Source organism: Chiloscyllium plagiosum, chromosome 1, assembly GCF_004010195.1.
Source record: "Chiloscyllium plagiosum isolate BGI_BamShark_2017 chromosome 1, ASM401019v2, whole genome shotgun sequence".
In the NCBI taxonomy this organism is placed as follows: domain Eukaryota; kingdom Metazoa; phylum Chordata; class Chondrichthyes; order Orectolobiformes; family Hemiscylliidae; genus Chiloscyllium; species Chiloscyllium plagiosum.
Genome location: NC_057710.1, coordinates 137,037,870 through 137,056,923, shown reverse-complemented (window position 1 = coordinate 137,056,923; position 19,054 = coordinate 137,037,870). Strand labels below are relative to the sequence as shown.

The window sequence follows — 19,054 nt, the reverse complement described above, 5'->3', positions numbered from 1 at the left end:
CCATGGACAAAACCAACGTCATCTACAAAATTCCATGCAAGGACTGCCACAAACACTACGTAGGACAAACAGGAAGAAAGTTAGCCACCAGGATACACGAACACCAGCTAGCCACAAAAAGACACGACCCTCTCTCCCTCGTAGCCCTACACACGGATGAAATAAACCACCAGTTCGACTGGGACAACACATCTATTCTGGGACAGGCTAAGCAAAGACATGCCAGAGAATTCCTAGAGGCCTGGCACTCCAACCACAATGTCATTAACAAACACATAGATCGAGATACTATCTATCAACTCCTCAGAAAACGAACAGGAAATGACATCGCCACAAACCCCAGGAACCTATCCAGGACAAACATATAAATAGAAAGCAGGAGACAACAGCTTCGCTTCACTTGGAGGTCACCACTGATGATGTTACCTTGCCAGGTAATGGAACGTCTGTATATCAAACCTACAGCTCAGCGAGCAAAGCTGCACCCTAAATATTTGGTAATGTTAGTACCACGTATAAACATATAAAACTATAAAATTACAGTCTCAGCAGATAATAATTAAGTATAGTAACACAAAATAATAGGGGGAAACAAGAAAGAGATAAGGTAAGACAAGGCAAACACCCCTCCTCACCTGAATCAACTAGACCACCCGGCCTATATATATAAAACAAAAAGGAAAATCGCAAAGTGGAAAACAAATAAGCCTCCCTCCCTACCCCCCAGAGATAATATTAAACATTAAAGGCAACAAGAGAAGAAAAAAGAATAAACGGGGGGGAGAGTGTGGGGGGGGGGGAAGAGAGTGGGAGAGAGAGGGGGGGTGGGTTGGGGTGAGTGAGTGGGGTCGGAAAGGTCAAGCGCTGCCTTGGAAGGTGATTCCAACTCCCAGACAGTGAGCATCTGGGAGCGTGGGCACTGACAGGAGGAACGAGGGCCAGGTGACCCCGGGCCCTAATAACAGAGACCCCCCCCCCGCCGATCGGCCTGACGTCCCGATCCCGGTACCTGGCTCCTGGTTCGCTGCCATGGGCTCGGTGCCGCTCCGTGGGGATTCTTCTCTCTGTCTCCTTCCTTTTTTCTCTCTCTGTGTGTGAGCTCCTTTGTCTTTCTCTTTGTTTATCTCTTTCCCTTGCTCACCCTCAATCCGGGTCTTTTTTTTCTTTCCATGAGCATGCGCATCCTGCAAACCGATGAAACGCCGCCTCCCGCTCCGCCGATGGTGATTGGCCCACGCGGCTGTCAATCAGCCCGGTGCCCGCAGGTGTGGACTCCTGTGCTACACCTGGTGCAGCCCGCGCTCAGCCCATCCTTCAGGGAGAGGCATAGCCTTTGGCACGTTCACTGGGTGTCGTTACTCGCAGTTTGCCCATTGCACATGGGAAGGAGCAACTCGGTATAGTTCCTTGAACTTTGCCCATTGAGAAGCAGTAACTTGATACTATTATTTGGTGTTGATACATGCATAAATGCAGCCGAGTGCTTCCAGTATGTTCTTGTTTTTGATTTGCATTATTTGCTGCTGTTTTCAGTGCCTTGAGATATTGGCCTAGTTTGAGACAGTTTTCAAGAGCAGAATTAAAATTGTGAGTTGCCCGTGTTTGTGAACATTATTGCAATCCATGTAGAGACCAATAACTTGAATTTCCCAGTGACCAGTGCAAAGGTCGCGCACCCTGATATAATTTAGCGCCCTAAAGCACTTCAGAATCAGATTGTAGAGCAACGTTTGACACCAAATCATATAGGAAGAGTTAACTTGGCTGAGGTGGTACGTTTTTAAGGAACCTCAAAGGAAAGAGGTTTAAGGAAAAGAGCTTTTGATAGTCGAAGACATGGCCATCATTGGTACAGACAATTCAATTTAGGAATGATCAGAATTTGGGAGAATGTAAAGATCTTAGAAGGTTTAGGGCTGAGTTCTCAGGGAGATTGCAGAGATAGTGTGGAGCAAGGCATAGAGAGGTTTGAAAATAAAACTGAATTTTAAAATTAAAGAATTGTTTCATCAGAAGTCAATATAGGTCAATAAGGATTATGGGTAAACAGGCTTTGATATGAGTAAAGACGCAAGAAAGTTCTGGAGTCCTCAATTTTGTGACGAGAGGCTGACCTAAAGTTAATTTTAGAGGCAACACCAAACACATCAGGTTTTATGCATAAGATAGACAGAGGCAATGTAAAACAGAGTGGAGCAGGTATCTATATATAAAAAAACTCCTATCCCATGTGATGAATAGGCATCATCTTCAAGTGCAGACTTTGACTGGTACCATTCAGGCTATGGATTTCAGGATGAATAGGGCAGTATCTGATAACTATTTAGGTGTCCAGGAATTAGATCAATTATTTGTTTTCCCGATGATTGTTAACAACTAATATCCTGATTCCATGCCCATTTTCTTGGCATCCCAGACATCATCTACAAGATAAATGGCTGGATACTCAGATAAGTGGATTTAAAATGTTGTACAGATTAGATATTTTAAACAGTAAGGTCAATAGAGGGAATAAAAGCATAATTCAAGGTGATCTGTAATTCCCTGGCATTTCCTTGTTACCTTTCTTAAATGAAGGCAGCACATTAGCCACCCTTCAGTCTTCCGGAACTCACCCGTGACTGTCGATGATACAAATGTCTGGGCAAGGGGCCCAAGAATCACTTCCCTAACTTCGCACAGAGCTCTAAGGTATACCTGATCAGGTCCTGAGAATTTAAGTACCTTATGCATTTTAAGACCTCCTGCACCTCCTCTTCTGTAATATGGACCCTTTTCAAGATGTTTCTATTTATTTTCCCAAGGTCCCTCGCTTCCATGTCTTTCTCCATAGTAAATACTGATGTGAAATATTTGTTTGGTATCTCACTCAGCTCCTGTAGTTCCACACATAGACAGCCTCGTTGATTTTTAAGGGACCCTACTCTCTCCCAGTTACCTTTTTGCCCTTAATGTACTATAGAATCTCTTCAAATTCTACTTAACCCTATTTGCTAAAGCATTTTGCCCTCCTGATTTCCCTCTTAAGTATACCCTAACTGTCCTCTCGGGATTCATTTGATCCTAGCTGTACATACCTGACATATGCCTCCTTTTTCTTGACCTTAATTTTTCTTGTTATCCAATATTCCTCACACCTACCAGCATTACCCTCAGGACCATACTGTCTGTGAACTCACGTTATCTCATTTTTTGAAGACCTCCCACTTTCTAACTGTTCCTTTACCTATGAACAGCCTCCCCTAACCGAAAGTCCCTGCCTAATATTGTCAAAAATGGCTTTTCTCCAATTCAGAACTTTAACTTTTAAATCAGATCTATCCTTCTCCATAACTTTGTTAAGATGAATATAATTATGAACACTTGCTCCCCCCCATTGACACCTCAGTCACTTGACCTGTCTTATTTCCCAAAAGTAGGTTAAGTTTTGCTCCTTCTCTGGTAGCTGCATCCACATACTGAATAAGAGCTTTTCTTGTACACACTTAACAATTTCCTATCCAACCAAGCCCTTAATATTATGGCAGTTCTAATCTGTTTGGAAAATGAAAATCCCCTACTGTTACAACTCTATTTTTCTTTTAGATATCTGAGATCTCGTTACATATTTCTTCTCAATTTTCTGCTCGGTCTTGGGGTCCTACAGTACAATCCCAATAAAGTGATCATCTCTTTTGTATTTCTAAGTTCCACTCATATAACTTCACTGAGCATTCTCCCAGGAATATCCACCCTTAGTACAACTTTAATGTTATCCTTAAACAAAGATGTCACTCTTTCTCCTCTCTTGCCCCCTTTCTATCCTTCCTATAGCACCTATACCCTGAAATATTAAACTGCAAGTCCTGCCCCTCCCTGAGCCACATCTTTGTAATAGTTATGATAGGGAGAAAGTGAGGTCTGCAGATGCTGGAGATCAGAGCTGAAAATGTGTTGCTGGAAAAGCGCAGCAGGTCAGGCAGCATCCAGGGAACAGGAGAGTCGACGTTTTGGGCATAAGCCCTTCTTGAAGAAGGGCTTATGCCCGAAACGTCGATTCTCCTGTTCCCTGGATGCTGCCTGACCTGCTGCGCTTTTCCAGCAACACATTTTCAGCTCTAATAGTTATGATATCCCACTTCCCATATCCTCAACTATGCCCTAAGTTCATCTGTGTTACCTGCCAGGCTCTTGCTTTGTAATAAATGTAGTTTAATTGATCAGTCTTACCTCATTTTCTTCCATTTTCTTGCCTGCCTTGACTATTTAATTTGCTCCCTTATCTACTGTACCAGCCTCAGACTTGCCACTTTTTTTACTATCCTTTATGGTCTCACCCCTTTCAGTTTGAAGCCTCCTGAGTAGCACTAGCAAATCTCTCCACCAGGATATGGGTTCCTTCCAATTCAGGTGCAACCCATCTTCCTTATAAAGGCCACTTTTACCCGAGAAGAAATCCCAATGGTCAGTGTGTTCTGACGATTTGCAACCGAACACACTTCCTGCAGACAGGTCTCCAGGAACATGGAAATGCTCCATGATCGCCCATATCCAAAAGGAAGAACACATCACTCTACCAAAGACAATCTCGGCCCCTTCAGCAATCTAAAGATCCAGAAATAACCTAAAAACAAACATAACAACTTTGCTCAAAAACTCAGTGCTAACACAGTTTTACTCCTCAAAACACTGTTCTAGGATAAATTAATACCTAACTTTTATATTAAAATTCAATCAAGAGACTGATCTCAGTAAAATATAAAATCTCACCCTATTCAATATTATAAATTTTTGTTTTGTAAATCAAGATTTAGACATTTTATAAGCCTTAAAATCAAACACTAATCTGATAAGGCTCTTAAATCATCACTGATCTCCCCAGCTGCAGTGTGCAATTCCAATGTTAGGTCTCTCAAAGACAGCTGTGAAACTACACTGCTTGTTTTTATTTCCACCATCTCCAGAGATACTTGCAATTCCGTAGTCAGTCAGCTGTAAAAGTGCCCTGCTTGATGCTTGCTTGTTGATCTCTTGAGCCATTTGGAATTCAAAAGATGTTACAGTACAGATTATTCATTCAAGATGGGCGAATAATGAAGTTGTGAATAAAGAGATTCTGCAACTGAATCTGTTAAAAGTTCAAATGGATTAGAGGTTTGTAAATTTGACATCATTTGAGATAGATTAGATTAGATTACTTACAGTGTGGAAACAGGCCCTTCGGCCCAACAAGTCCACACCGCCCCGCCGAAGCGCAACCCACCCATACCCCTACATTTACCCCTTACCTAACGCTACGGGCAATTTAGCATGGCCAATTCACCTGACCTGCACATCTTTGGACCGTGGGAGGAAACCGGAGCACCCGGAGGAAACCCATGCAGACACGGGGAGAACGTGCAAACTCCACACAGTCAGTCGCCTGAGGCGGGAATTGAACCCGGGTCTCTGGCGCTGTGAGGCAGCAGTGCTAACCACTGTGCCACCGTGCCGCCCATAGATTTGTGTCAATGTTCCAAACTATACAAAGTGTAGCAGAGAGACACATGAATGAAGAGGCTACATTGTACAATCTGAATACATTATAAAGCTTTATGATTCCATGACTCTATTGATCATTGCACCAAGTGAGAATTCAATGTATAATGCATTCAATTTGTCTATTTTTGAGAATGCAGTCAACATATAAGTCAGTTCCCTAACCCTTTATTAGTTAGTTCCCTAAAGAAAATTATGATATTAATGTGGTTTGGTTTCTGGCTTCTGGCTTTTGTTTTGAATTTTGAACACTTTTGAACGGTTTTCTATGTGTGTTTTTTGAGTCAAAAGTTCCCCTGTCTGCTTTTTGAGGCTTTCTACTTTCTATGTTATGATTTATTTAGATTATATTCTGTATTGTTGACACTTTTCTTCTCATGGTGTTTAATTATATAGTCTTCAGAGACAATGAGGTATTTCTGAAGAACAGTATTGCTGTAGTGTAGAGAAATCATAACCAATTCGCATATGTAAAGTCCTACAAATAGCAATGATGTAATAGTCAGTTTTTTTGGTGCTATTATCTTGGTAATAAATGTCAGCCAGGAGAGTAGTAGAACTCCCCTGCTAATATTTGAATATCATTAGTGTTTTATCCATAAAGACACTTGCATTCCATATGATTCAATTTCTGTCCCTGTGAAGAACCAATTCAGTTCTCTTCAGACGCAAGCAGGTGGTCAGCACCCACCATACTAGCTGGCAATATATCCAGAGGTCTAGAGTCTTCTGGGATTTATTTAGTAGAGCTTCACAGGAGGCTCCAAAGCATTGAGGATGTCACCTAGAAAGGGTATGAAATGTCTGCAAATCAAAATGCCAGCTCAGGGAACATACATGTAACTACGGCAACCGGCACATTCGCTACAAATCTTTCTGCAAACCATGAACACTTATTGTTATTTTATGTTTCTAGGGACAGGTAATTTGCACTGTATCAATCAATTGTCTGAACTCTTTCATTTAATGTCCATGGAACAACCATTCAAGACACTGGATGACCACTATCACCTTGGTGGTCATCCACTATTACCTTAATCTGAGGGCTAGTTTACCATTTTGTAAGAACAAATACTTCTTATTTTCAATAACAGCACACTGTTAATTAGGTGCATTTGGCAGCAGGTAAACTATTGACAGTCATTCAGTGGGCATTGTGACCACCATATTTCTTGTAATTCTTCCCTTTTGTTTACTCATGCTAAATGGGCGGCTTATGGGCAGCATGGCGGCTCAGTGGTTAGCATTGCTGCCTCACAGCACCAGGGACCCATATTCAATTCCTGCCTTGGGCGACTGCCTTTGTGGAGTTTGCACATTCTCCCCGTGTCTGTGTGGGTTTCCTCTGGGTGTTCCGGTTTCCTCCCACAATCCCTTTGTGCAGGTCAGGTGAATTGGCCATGCTAAATTGCCTATAGTGTTAGGTGCATTAGTCAGTGGTAAATATAGGGTAGGGGAATGGGCCTGGGTGGGTTACACTTCGGGGGGTCGGTGTGGACGTGTTGGGTCAAATGGCATGTTTCCATACTGTTGGGAATCTAATCTAATCTAATTTTTTGAAAGCTAATTACTGCTGTAATAAATGTGAAATGAAATCTCATGTTACTCAGTAAATACTAGGAAAATTCCATTATTAAGGGACCCCAATATCCAACAGACCACATCCAGAATAATGTGTTTGGTATTAATCACTCTATTTAAAAAAGGATGATAATTCATTGGAAACTATTCGTAGAACGTTTACCAGACTAATACCAAGAATGTGAGAAAGTGAGGACTGCAGATGCTAGAGATCAGAGTGAAAAAGTGTGGCGCTGGTAAAGCACAGTGGGTCAGGTAGCATCTGAGGGGCAGGAGAATCGATGTTTTGAGCATAAGCCATTCATCACATTGCTAATGAAGGGCTTCTGCACAAGACATTGACTCTTCTGCTCTTCAGATGCTGCCTGACCTGCTGTGCTTTACCAGCGCCACACTTCTTGATTAATACCAGGAATGGGCAGTTGTCTTACAAGGATTGTGGTGGCCTGGTACTTGGCTCAAAATCACACCTTGATCTGATCCGTCCTCTTCTGGCAGTTTATCCTTTGCCTTCTCCTTCTCACTTCTCTTTCACAATTCTCATTCTCAACCACCATCAGAGGGAAGATAGAAAATTTCATCAATGAGAGAGCGTCAGCATTTTTCAAAGGTCAGAAGAATAAGGGACAGAAGTAGCCAAGAGGCTCATTGAGCCTGTCCAAACTTCAATAAGCTTGTGGCTAATCTGATTGTGTCCATAATTCCATTTTCCTACATGTCAAAGAAGCATGTAGATCAAAAATGTGTCTAATTCAGCCTTAGCCATATAGTAAATAACAGTGTCTATTGTTGTCTGTGAAAGAAAATTCTAAAAATACATGACTGTACAAGAGAAAGAATTCTTCTAATCTCTGAATTAAATGGAAGAGTCCTTTAGTTTTTAATCTGTTGCTCCTAATTCTGGAGTCTTTACCTAACAAAGAATTAGCTATCTCCACCTTAGAAATATTCAATGTATTGTGTCCACCGCTTTCTGAGGCAGAGAATTCCAAAGTCACGCAATCCTCTGAAAGATTTGTGGGCGGCACGGTGGCACAGTGGTTAGCACTGCTGCCTCACAGCGCCTGAGACCCGGGTTCAATTCCCGACTCAGGCGACTGACTGTGTGGAGTTTGCATGTTCTCCCCGTGTCTGCGTGGGTTTCCTCCCACAGTCCAAAGATGTGCAGGGTCAGGTGAATTGGCTATACTAAATTCCCCTAGTGCTAGGTAAGGGGTAAATGTAGGGGTATCGATGGGTTTCGCTTCGGCGGGTCGGTGTGGACTTGTTGGGCCGAAGGGCCTGTTTCCACACTGTAATGTAATCTAAAAAAAAAATCCCACACTTCAACTTCATTAAGTCCAGAAGCATTTATGGCCTACTTAAACATGTACTGGAAAAAGACTAGAAAAACATGTACTGAAAAATACACTGCTGAGATGACCATTAAAGCTAACATGAATTTAGAATATTTGGAATAGATGTTTAAGGCTAGGCCCCAAACAGTTGTGAACCTGCTACAGATGGAGGAGATAATATGTTTTATCTTTATCTTGATTCAACCTAGTGATCTTTCATGAAACCCTCTCTTGGATTTCATGTGGAAGCCTTTCGCCTTCTTTCAATCTGGTGACTTTTCACCTTCCTTAGCTTTTTTAAAACTGGAAATATTGAAAATATAATATTGAATTTCCTTGCAGAATTATTGACGAAATGCTGTTTGGTTGTTATTTAACATGTCTTTATTGTTAGTAAAGAAGTTTACAAAGCAACAGGTCAAATCCACCTCTGATTCCCAATCATTTCTGTTAACTTGCTTCCTGATAACACAGGATTATTCGTGGTAAATTATATTTGAACATTAGATGTAATTATAATGTTTAAAATTTCATAATGAAAATGAGTTATACCAAATGCATTTGGTGCGAATGAAAAAGATGTTGAACATTCAGACATTGTATTTACTAATAAGAGCTCGACCAACATGACTGCTAATCCACTCAAAGTAATGAGACACCTTTGTATACACACCAGGACGTCCATATTTCCCACATTCTTCACCCCAGCTAACTAAACCCCACACGTAGACTTCATTTCTTTCATCAGTACAGACTAGTGGACCCCCAGAATCACCTTTGCATGCGTCAACTGTTCCATCCATTTTTCCTGCCCAAGGAAAGAAGAATGACCGTTAGATGGTGATCTTCAAGTTTGAAAGAATACTGTTTCAAATTAATCTCATTTTGAATAACGATAAAAATAACTGAAACCTTTTGTGGTGCCAAAATTAGGAATGTAACTTTGTTCCATAACTTTAGGAATTGCAGGAAGAATTAAGCACAGAATTAAACATGACTAACTGCTAATTCACACATTCAACGTTAATTTGAAACAAATATTGGGAAAAGTACATGAGCAAGGAAAGTCAACTATGTCAGACAAATGGTGGTCTTCTGTTTTGTATAATTCCATGGTCCTGGAAATTTTGCAGGATTTCTCTTGGTTTTCCACAATGAGTTTAGTTACACTGTACCTTGATCTGTCCCTAGCGATTTCCTCTACCTTCTCATTTGACTTAGGTCGAAGGTCATGTAGAATTACAGAATCCATCATACAAATAAATATAACTAAAAGGTTCTAAAGGCATTTTCAGAGTTTAGGTTTAAAAAAAAATAGAATTTACATCCAGAAACTCTGACAGAATCCAGATACAAAGTTCCTGGTCTTAGATGGAAGTTTCATAGAGTATGAAGTAAACCACCAACCCCAGATCTGTTCCATCATTCAGTCAGATCATATCTGATCTATACTTACACTCTCCATGTGCGGCTTTGCACCATATCCTTTAAACCAATTAGTGAACACATTTATTGACCTCAGTGTTGATCATTTCAATTGTCTCAAAAAAAAACAAATTTTAGTTTTGTGAAAAAGTGCTTCCTGACCAGAGGGAGTAATTATTATTAATTTACCCCTTACCAAATATGGTCTCCACCCTGGTCCCCTAGTCTCCTACCTTTCAAGTAACCTTGTTTTAAAGACATGGGGTCCATTCATCTTGAGGGGAAAAGGCACTATCATTGAAATAAATGCAAAATACAGTGGATGATGGAAATCTGAAATAGTGGCAGGAAGTGCTAGAGAAACTCAGCAGGTCTGACAACAGCGCTAGAAAGAGAAACAAAGTTAACATTTCAAATCCAGTATGACTCTTCTTCAGAACTAGAGTTCCAAAGAAGTCTTATTGGACTTAAAGTTTGTTTCTCTCTTCATAGATGCTGGCAGACCTGCAGCCTTTCTTCAGCACGTTCTCCTGTCTATTATTATAACATAAAAGGGTCAGGCTGCAAATGGGACCCCACTACACAGCTTCCCTGCTCTTAATAAGTCTCAAGTTCATCACGTCCAATAAAAAGTAAGTTCATTTATTTATGCAATGTCAACCTACATGATATGAGGTTGAAGACGGGGCATTTGGGCATGGGAGGGGAGTGGGATGTCACCAACAAATCATTAAATATCTGTAACTAAAACAATAAACAAAGTAACCGTACGTCCATTAGCCTGGCTGGAGGGGGCGACAACTGAACCAATAGCATTTCAATCAGGAGGGGGCGACAACTGAACCAACAGCATTTCACTCAGAAGGGGGCGACAACTGAACCAATAGCATTTCACTTAGTGGCAAGTGTTAGTTTGTACAGAACAAGTGGTAAACAAAATTCTGACACATGCACACTGCTACATTAAGAGAACAGCAGCTGCTAGCACAAACCTCATTGCATTTCTTGGCCTTTTCTTCTAGGAATGACAAATTGGCAGAGAGAAATACTGGTCTGCTGCCAGGATGATGGCCAGCCATTAGAAATTCAGCCACACCAGGAATCACAGGTCCAGGTAGAATTAGTAAGGGGAAGTGGACTCCGGGTGCTACACAACACCAATATGGGCCAGTATAATGGGTACTGTAAATAGGAAAAAATATTCCCGAATAAAAAGTTCAGCCCTCAGTTTAAGAGCATTTAGCTAATGATCGGGTGGAGACTACAATGAAAGGACTACAGTAAAAGCTGAGGCCAGAGAATCAAATTTATGTAAAGATGTGGGTGGCACGGTGGCTCAGTGGTTAACACTGCTGCCTCACAGCGCCAGAGACCTGGGTTCAATTCCCACCTCAGGCGACTGTCTGTGTGGAGTTTGCACATTCTCCCTGTGTCTGCATAGGTTTCCTCCGGGTTCTCCGGTTTCCTCCCACAGTCCAAAAAATGTGCAGGTGAGGTGAATTGGCCATGCTAAATTGCCTGTAGTGTTAGGTGAAGGGGTAAATGTAGAGAAATGAGTCTGGCTGGGTTGCTCTTCGGAGGGTCAGTGTGGATTTGTTGGGCCAAAGAGCCTGTTTCCACACTGTAAGTAATCTAAACCCTGCCTTATCTGAGAAAGGCCTCCAGAAATATGTAACAGGAGGCAGGGCCAATGTTACAATCAATGTTTTACTTTATATAACATCAAAGATAGTTACTCAGTAAAACAGTCTGGGAGGAAGTAGCTGCAAAACAAAACCTCTCATCCCGAAGAGTACAGTGTAAGTGATGGATAGGCATCATCTTCAAATGCAGACTTTGATTGATAGCATGCAGGACATGGGTGTCAAGATGAACAGGGCAATATCTGATAAGTACTTGGTTCTCCAGGCATTAGTTCAAGTATTTGTTTTCCTGGTGATCATTAACAACCAACATCCTGATTCCATGCTTAATATTGTAGAGAGGATTCAATATTTTAAGCAGTAAGGTCAGTACAGAATAAAAACAGCATTACAAAAAATTCAAGGTGATCTATGCCATTTTTGCTGTACCTCAAAAGAAAAAGTCAGTTCTTTCTATCCCCTGAACAATGTGGGCGATAGTGAGAAAGTTGGGGAAAACACAGGAGATTGGATATCTCCTAATGTCAATGTTGAGAGCCAACAGTCTTATTTTCCTCTGAAGTTTTGAATGGCAAGATGAGATTCTCATTTGTGTTTTGTGAGAGACCTATCAGCATGCAATAAACATCTCATTTTTACCTAATCTCACCCCACTGATATGCAGCTTCCCATTCTTCAAGCTATCAGATAGAAGCTAGATGTCACTAAATGTCAACATGAAACTCAAGGCCGTAACCTGATGATTCCAGCTCGCCACTTATTCCTCCACCTTGGGCACTAGTGGCACGTTCCATGGGCAGTGACTGCATGCACCCTTTACTATCAGGATAGGATAGCCAAGACTCCTCAGTCCAACATGTCCAGGACAACAGACAGAAACCATGCAGAGCAGCAGTTGACAACCAGCGCTTGAACAAATGCACGGCTCTGCTTTCAAGACAGCATCAAAAGTTCTGGGAGGTTCTGGCAGTGGCCAGTATTTCTGTCTGTGACAAGCAGGAGAATACAATGAGTGTGACACCAAAGGGATGTGGTGCATAGGTTAGTGGGAAGTGTAATGGAAAATTAACAAATTTGAAAGAGAATGCATTTCTAAAATTTAATGCTGTGCTGAGCTTTGAAAACAATACTTTGAGGTTTGCAGCCAGCTTGTCTCTGTTTGAACTTTGTAAACATTCAGCTTGACCTTGCGACAGTCGAACTCAGCGAAAGCTAAAGAACTGTTATGTCCAAGATCAGGGGATGAGAGAATAACAACTTGAGTTTTCCCAGTCTTTGCCCTTGAGAGCGTGATAAGAAACAGTATAAGACGAGTATCCGAATTATGCTCAAGTACCTCTTGCATAAGGCATTTTGTCAAGTGCAGAGGGTTCCTTTGCAAGGCCTGTAATAAAATTTTTCTTTGCTCTTGCTAGCATTTGAGTTGAGTTGATTTAATTTCCACAACTGGAAGATAGCACAAAACCTTCATCAAGGGAAATGTCCACAAAACTCCACAAAAATGACTCAGCCAATTTCTGATAAAATTTAACTTATCAATCTAATTTTAAAGCCAAGTTGTTAATTCTTTTGCTGTGTTTTAAGTATGTTGTTACTTTCAGAGCATGTCGCTTAAGTTGTTTTAAGAAGGAAACACAATATTATGAGTGAAATGAAATTGCTTAGATTACTAACAGACCACTGAACTGTATCAGAAAACCAAGTCTACAAAAGTAACACCACGTGGACAGCTGGACTTAAAAAAGTATGGTTTTTAGGAAAATCGACACAAAGAAAATTTTAATACAAGCACCTTTTCATTTTAATACAAGAAGTTTAGCTATATATCTAGTGCAGAACTTGAAGCACTCTTATTGAAATGCCAGGCAAGTGAATTTCTGTGACTTCTTATATGCTACAGAATATAGTCATACCGTCCAAGATTTGACTTTGCAAATAGATCAGGAAAAGGAGATCCAAATAAAAGAGACAGAAGAAATAAAGAATCAAACCTAATTCGAAGTTCATATTTTGCAGTCTTGCGTTTGTTGCATAAAGTTCGGTGCAGATTGTAAAACATTCATGTTAGATAAGATGAGATTCTCTGCAGTGTGGAAACAGGCCCTTTGGCTCAACAAGTCCACACCATCCCTCCGAAGAGCAACCCACCCAGACCCATTCCCCTACATTTTACCTCAACAAATCCACCTAACACTGCGGGCAATTTAGCACGGCCAATTCACCTAACCTGCGCATATTTGGACTGTGAGAGGAAACTGGAGCACCCGGTGGAAACCCACGCTGACACTGGGAGAATGTGCAAACTCCACACAGACAGTTGCCCGAGGCGGGAATTGAACCCGGGTCCCTGACGCTGTGAGGCAGCAGTGCTAACCACTGAGCCACCGTGCTGCCCATTTTGTATCATTAAGGTCACACTATGAGATCTTGCCCCAGTGGTTAGTACTGCTATCTCACAGTGCCAGTGACCCGGGTTTGATTCTACCCTTGGGCAACTGTTTTTGCACGTTCTCCCCGTGTCTGCGTAGGTTTCCTCTAGGTACTCCAGTTTTCACCCACAGTCCAAAGATATGCAAGTTGGATGGATTAGCTTTGCTAAATTGTCCCTAGTGTCCAGGGATGTGTAGGCTGTGTGGATTAGTCATGAGAGTGCAGCGTTACAGGGAGAGGGAGGGAGAAGTGGGTTGGGCAAATGCCGACTCGATGCGCTGAATGATCTGCTTCCCCACCTTAGGGATTCTATGAACTGAGTCAAGAGCGTGTAGATTATAAACAAGAGTACAAACTTCTCAAACAGGATTTAAAAGATGGTCAAAATGCTGTCAGAGAGTAATTGAATGACATAAAATCAAAGGAAGATCAACACCTACTGTGGACTGAAAGTACATGAACCTGAAGAAAAATAAGAAAAGTAGTATGAAAATATCACTGCACTCACTATTGGAAATTTAGTCCCAATGCCAGATCAAATACCTGTATCAGTTCCAAACTCACCATCAGATCTGCAAGCATGGGTTTCATACTGGGAATGGCCAAATCTGTCACCCCGATTGAAGAAATTGCAGCTTGTAATCCCCATTGCACCTCTTGCATTACTATTTCTAACTGTCCGGTAATAAACCCCTCACCTCCACCTACAAAGAAAACCAATCCCGCTGCACTAATATCGAGTATTAAAGACAATCATGGATATATGTTAGGAGAAGAGGAGAGATACGTTCCTCTTTACTATGCAGGAAAACAATCTGGAAGACTCTCTTAAGTAGTGGAAACGTATGATCCTGATAAGCTGATGTCCTACGGACGAGGAACCTGACAGTATCTTGCTGATACATCAATGCAAAGTCAATTGACAAGTTGTACCAATGTTCCAAAAGGCAGTCTGCAGTGACTATTCAGCAGAGAATTTGAAGGGGAGGTCGGTATGTAAGTTGGGGAAGAGGGTAGCTGAGTATTACTCACTTTGGTGTGGAGATTGAGCTCAGGGTGAAGCCAACATGTGGTGTAACACATGAATTCTTTCAAGTGTTAAGTAAAATCTTCACAGTGAACATTGCTGCAGAAGTTCTGCCCTTCAAAAACAACCAGTCAGTGAGAGAATGATAGCTCGAATGAATGGCAGTGACACCCAGGAAACAGTCGCTGCTGCTGCCAGATAGCAGACAGAAGGGTTGAGTGTATTAACAACATGGACAAGTTGTTACTCTCAGTGGCAGTGCTGGGTCCCTCAATCAGACTCAGAAATCTTTTTAACAAGGAGGACCTTCCCTGTCAGCTCATGAGCAAATATGACCAGGACCACTCCCCACATGCTCCTGTCCATTGTTCTTTACATAGTGGTGGAGGTGAGATGTAACTTTTAAGTTGACCTTTAATTACTTATGTAAGGGAGTCAATTGGCAATGGGCCACTGATGGGCCTTTTCTGCCAAGGTGGAGGTGGGAAGGTGGCAGCGTCTTCACTGGGACTGTGCTTGGCCAAATCCCCCCTTGCTGCCAAAAATGACATGGAGTGGGCACAAGGTTCTTCCCATTTGTAAGGCAGGTGCTTTGGTGATGGTCATCTAAACTCTGCATTTGTGCTCTTCATTCACTTTCAACAGGTGTATATTTTTAACACATCTTTGGAGTAGGTGAAACTTGAAATTGGGCCTCCTGGCTCAGAAGTAAGGGTGTTACCATTGCACCACAAAAGCCCACACTTTCAGCAGTTAGTGCAAACAAACACTGTTAATGGAAAGCTCCTTGCTATCTCGATAGAATGTGAAGTGGAAAAATTGGAACAAAAAAACCCAAGACAAAAAGATTAATGGAGGAATTAATTGTTGATGAAGCATGAACAAATGAAATAATTATTCAGCAGAACAATACAGCAATTCAAAGTTACTAGTAAGCACAACATGAGAACAACTTCCATATATTGGTAGTTACCTAGCTATACTGAATGTCTCATTCCTATTGCCTCCTTATCAACTGGGTTGGTATTTAAAAGGATGAGGAGGGTGGCTGGACTGCTTATTGTAACCCCACCACATTCCCAGAATCACAATCAGTTGATGTGCCAGAAAGAAGCTCTCGTGAACATCCAGAACTCACTGCGGGGTGGACCTCCAGCCCTCAGTGGGAGAAAGTCCTACCCTCAAGAACTGCTGGCCAATCGTTTTAGCCAGCAACTGTAGAAGTCCCGGCTGCACCAAAATTCCCTACACTGAGCTGCCAGGGAGCAAGCCAGCTCCTGAAGTTGAGAAGATAAGCACGAGATTCGGCCTTATTGGGTGGAGAGAAATCGAACATTCTGGAGAGGTGGGTGCAAGAGGTTAGGGGTTGCTGGTTGGGCAAGTTGCAAGGAACAAACAGGGCTAACATCTAGGAAGACTGCACCTGGAGCACATAGTACCACTGCACTTTTTGTCTTTCATCGATTTGGGCTCTAGAAGCAGGACAGCTAATCCCACCCTGTGCCAATATCACTATACTATAACATGGATAGCATCATATTCTAATAAATCAACTTGGAAAACAAAGCTCAGTTGACAGTGAGTTGTTATAAAAAGTTGCAGGCATTGCAAATTCAGAACTTGCCACCATATTGGAGGGCTAGCTCAGAGTTGGGTGGCAAGGTGATAGTCTCGGCACCCTTGAAAACCTGCCCAATTTTTATGTTGGCAAAGCAAAGAATAAATGTCAGGAATTCTAACATGGAGTTCAGGCTTGCACTTAAGTATGGAAGCTTATACCTAGTGCTGGGTGTTTGGCCATTGGACTTCATTCCAGCACAAAGTTGAAAGGATATGGTAAAGAGTGACTATGTAATACAATGCTTCTGTTCAGTCATCTCACCCTGCTACTGTTCAAAATCAGGCCTCAGAAAATCAAATATTTTAGCCCAACAATATCTTGGCAGTTTTAGGCAAATAATAGTGTTGCCTGGCTAATGTTTGCCAGTTGCAAAAGAAACATGATAAAAATATTAAGTGATTATTTGTTTGTAACAGTGGTGTTCTCTGAAGTGGGTACCAGGAAGGTTTCTTATGTTGTTATGGGAGAGGTGTGATGGCAATGAAAATGTTTTTTAATATGGTTCCTTTCTAAGCAGGCCAGTAACTTTCTGACAGCTGATGACTTTGTGATTTACTGCCATAAAGAAACAATAGTATGGGCTTCACTTTAGCCAGGATGTGGTTTTGACATGCAACTTGAACCTTCTTGGGGCTGATGTACAATAACTGAATTAGGAGGCAAGAGAGGTATCAGAGATTCCAGAAGACCATGTCAACTGTACCAGTAATTAATTTACTGAAGGCAGTGGTTTCAACAAGCAAATAATCTTAACATCAGTGACATTATGGGCATCTATCAATGAAGTAGAACAAAGTAGATCCAGATCTCACCCATTACCATTTGGCACCTATTACTCCAGGGTCTCGAATAAAAAATTGTGGATTGTGGAAGAACTTTTAAAAAGTGGACCAGATTTTATGAATGAGATCAAAGTTTTAGCTTTACCTGCACATTCCATTCCTTCATAAAAATCAGACTGGTAAATATCTGAACAGTTTCCAAATATATTGAGCTCAGCCCAGCGTAGGATGCTTACTCTGTCCTCTAAAAATACAAGAACACAAGTGACACATCACTCATGATGTATGTTATTCAAGCTACTTAACATTATCATTTGTATTGCAAAGCTGATTAATTATGCTCCAGCAGGAAGTTCGCCCATGAGAAAGCCCAGGAAAATGTGTTTTGTAGAATTTTCAAGACACATTTAATCAACTTAATTAATTTTCCATACAACTCAGGTTCTTACAGGTGCATTTAAAATTATTAGTATTTCTCCAAAGAGAACTTTCCCACAATCTTCAAAATGGAAATCATCAAATCTTAGCAAATCAACAGAGTTAGTTCCAATCCAATATTGGAAGAAGCCTAGCAACTACTTCTTTGAGCTGCTGATGTCAGAATCCTTCTCTGAATTGGTCAAGACTGAATTGGACCGTTCACAACCTTGGCATTTTTGACCCTGAGCTGAGATTCTGACTCTTTATTCTCTCCAACTTCAAAACCCCAGATCATCTTCAGTAAGGCATTCAACAAGGTTCCCCGTGGCAGACTGGTTAGCAAGGTTAGATCTCATGGAATACAGGGAGAACTAGCCATTTGGATACAGAACTGGCTCTAAGTAGGAGACAGAGGGTGGTGGTGGAGGGTTGTTTTTCAGATTGGAGTGCCACAAGGATTTGGATGTGAACATAAGAGGTACAGTTAGTAAGTTGCAGATGACACCAAAATTAGAGTTGTAGTGGACAGCGAAGAAGATTGCCTGTGATTACAATGTGAACTTGTTCAGATGGGACAATGGGCTGAGAAGTGGCAGATGGATTTTAATTTAGATAATTTAGATAGTTTAGATAAATGCGAGGTGCTGCATTTTGGGAAAGCAAATCTTAGCAGGATTTATACACTTAATAGTAAGGTCCTAGGGAGTGTTGCTGAACAAAGAGACCTTGGAGTGCAGGTTCATAGCTCCTTGAAAGCGGAGTCGCAGGTAGATAGGATAGTGAAGAAAGCGTTTGGTATGCTTTCCTTTATTGGCCAGAGTATTGAGTACAGGAGTTGGGAGGTCATGTTGCGGCTGTACAGGATATTGGTTAGGCCACTGTTGGAATATTGCATGCAATTCTGGTCTCCTTCCTATCAGAATGATGTTGTGAAACTTGAAAGGGTTCAGAAAGGATTTACAAGGATATTGCCAGGGTTGGTGGATTCGAGCTGTAGGGAGAGGTTAAATTGGCTCGGGCTGTTTTCCCTGGAGCGTCGGAGGCTGAGGGGTGACCTTATAGAGGTTTATAAAATCATGAGCTTAAATAGACAAGGTCTTTTCCCTTGAGTGCGGGAGTCCAGATCTAGAGGACATAAGTTTAGAGTGAGAGGGGAAAGATATAAAAGAAACCTAAGGGGCAACGTTTTCACGCAGAGGGTGGTGCATGTGTGGAATGGGCTGCCAGAGGAAGTGGTGGAGGCTGGTACAATTGCAACATTTAAGTGGCAT

At 41.6% G+C, this 19,054-nt stretch overlaps 2 protein-coding genes across 3 annotated transcripts in view; both read right to left on the bottom strand.

Annotated features, from left to right (window-relative positions):
- Positions 1-1,182, bottom strand: part of LOC122553739 (caspase-6-like) — a 43,851-nt gene extending 42,669 nt beyond the window's left edge. Inside the window, exon 1 of one of the 2 annotated variants that reach the window (XM_043698015.1) lies at positions 1,010-1,182. In XM_043698015.1, coding sequence (XP_043553950.1) covers positions 1,010-1,031 — 22 coding nt within the window. In that variant the 5' untranslated portion in view covers positions 1,032-1,182. The remainder of the gene's footprint in view (positions 1-1,009) is intronic. The other variant, XM_043698008.1, reaches the window with a different exon arrangement.
- A 7,614-nt stretch (positions 1,183-8,796) lies between these two features.
- LOC122555066 (complement factor I-like) overlaps positions 8,797-19,054 on the bottom strand; it is a 56,088-nt gene continuing 45,830 nt past the window's right edge. The window contains exons 13-14 of the mRNA XM_043700730.1: positions 17,509-17,607; positions 8,797-9,243 (exon numbers count right to left, since the gene is read on the bottom strand). Of these exons, the coding sequence (XP_043556665.1) occupies positions 9,026-9,243; positions 17,509-17,607 (317 nt within the window). The 3' untranslated portion in view covers positions 8,797-9,025. The remainder of the gene's footprint in view (positions 9,244-17,508; positions 17,608-19,054) is intronic.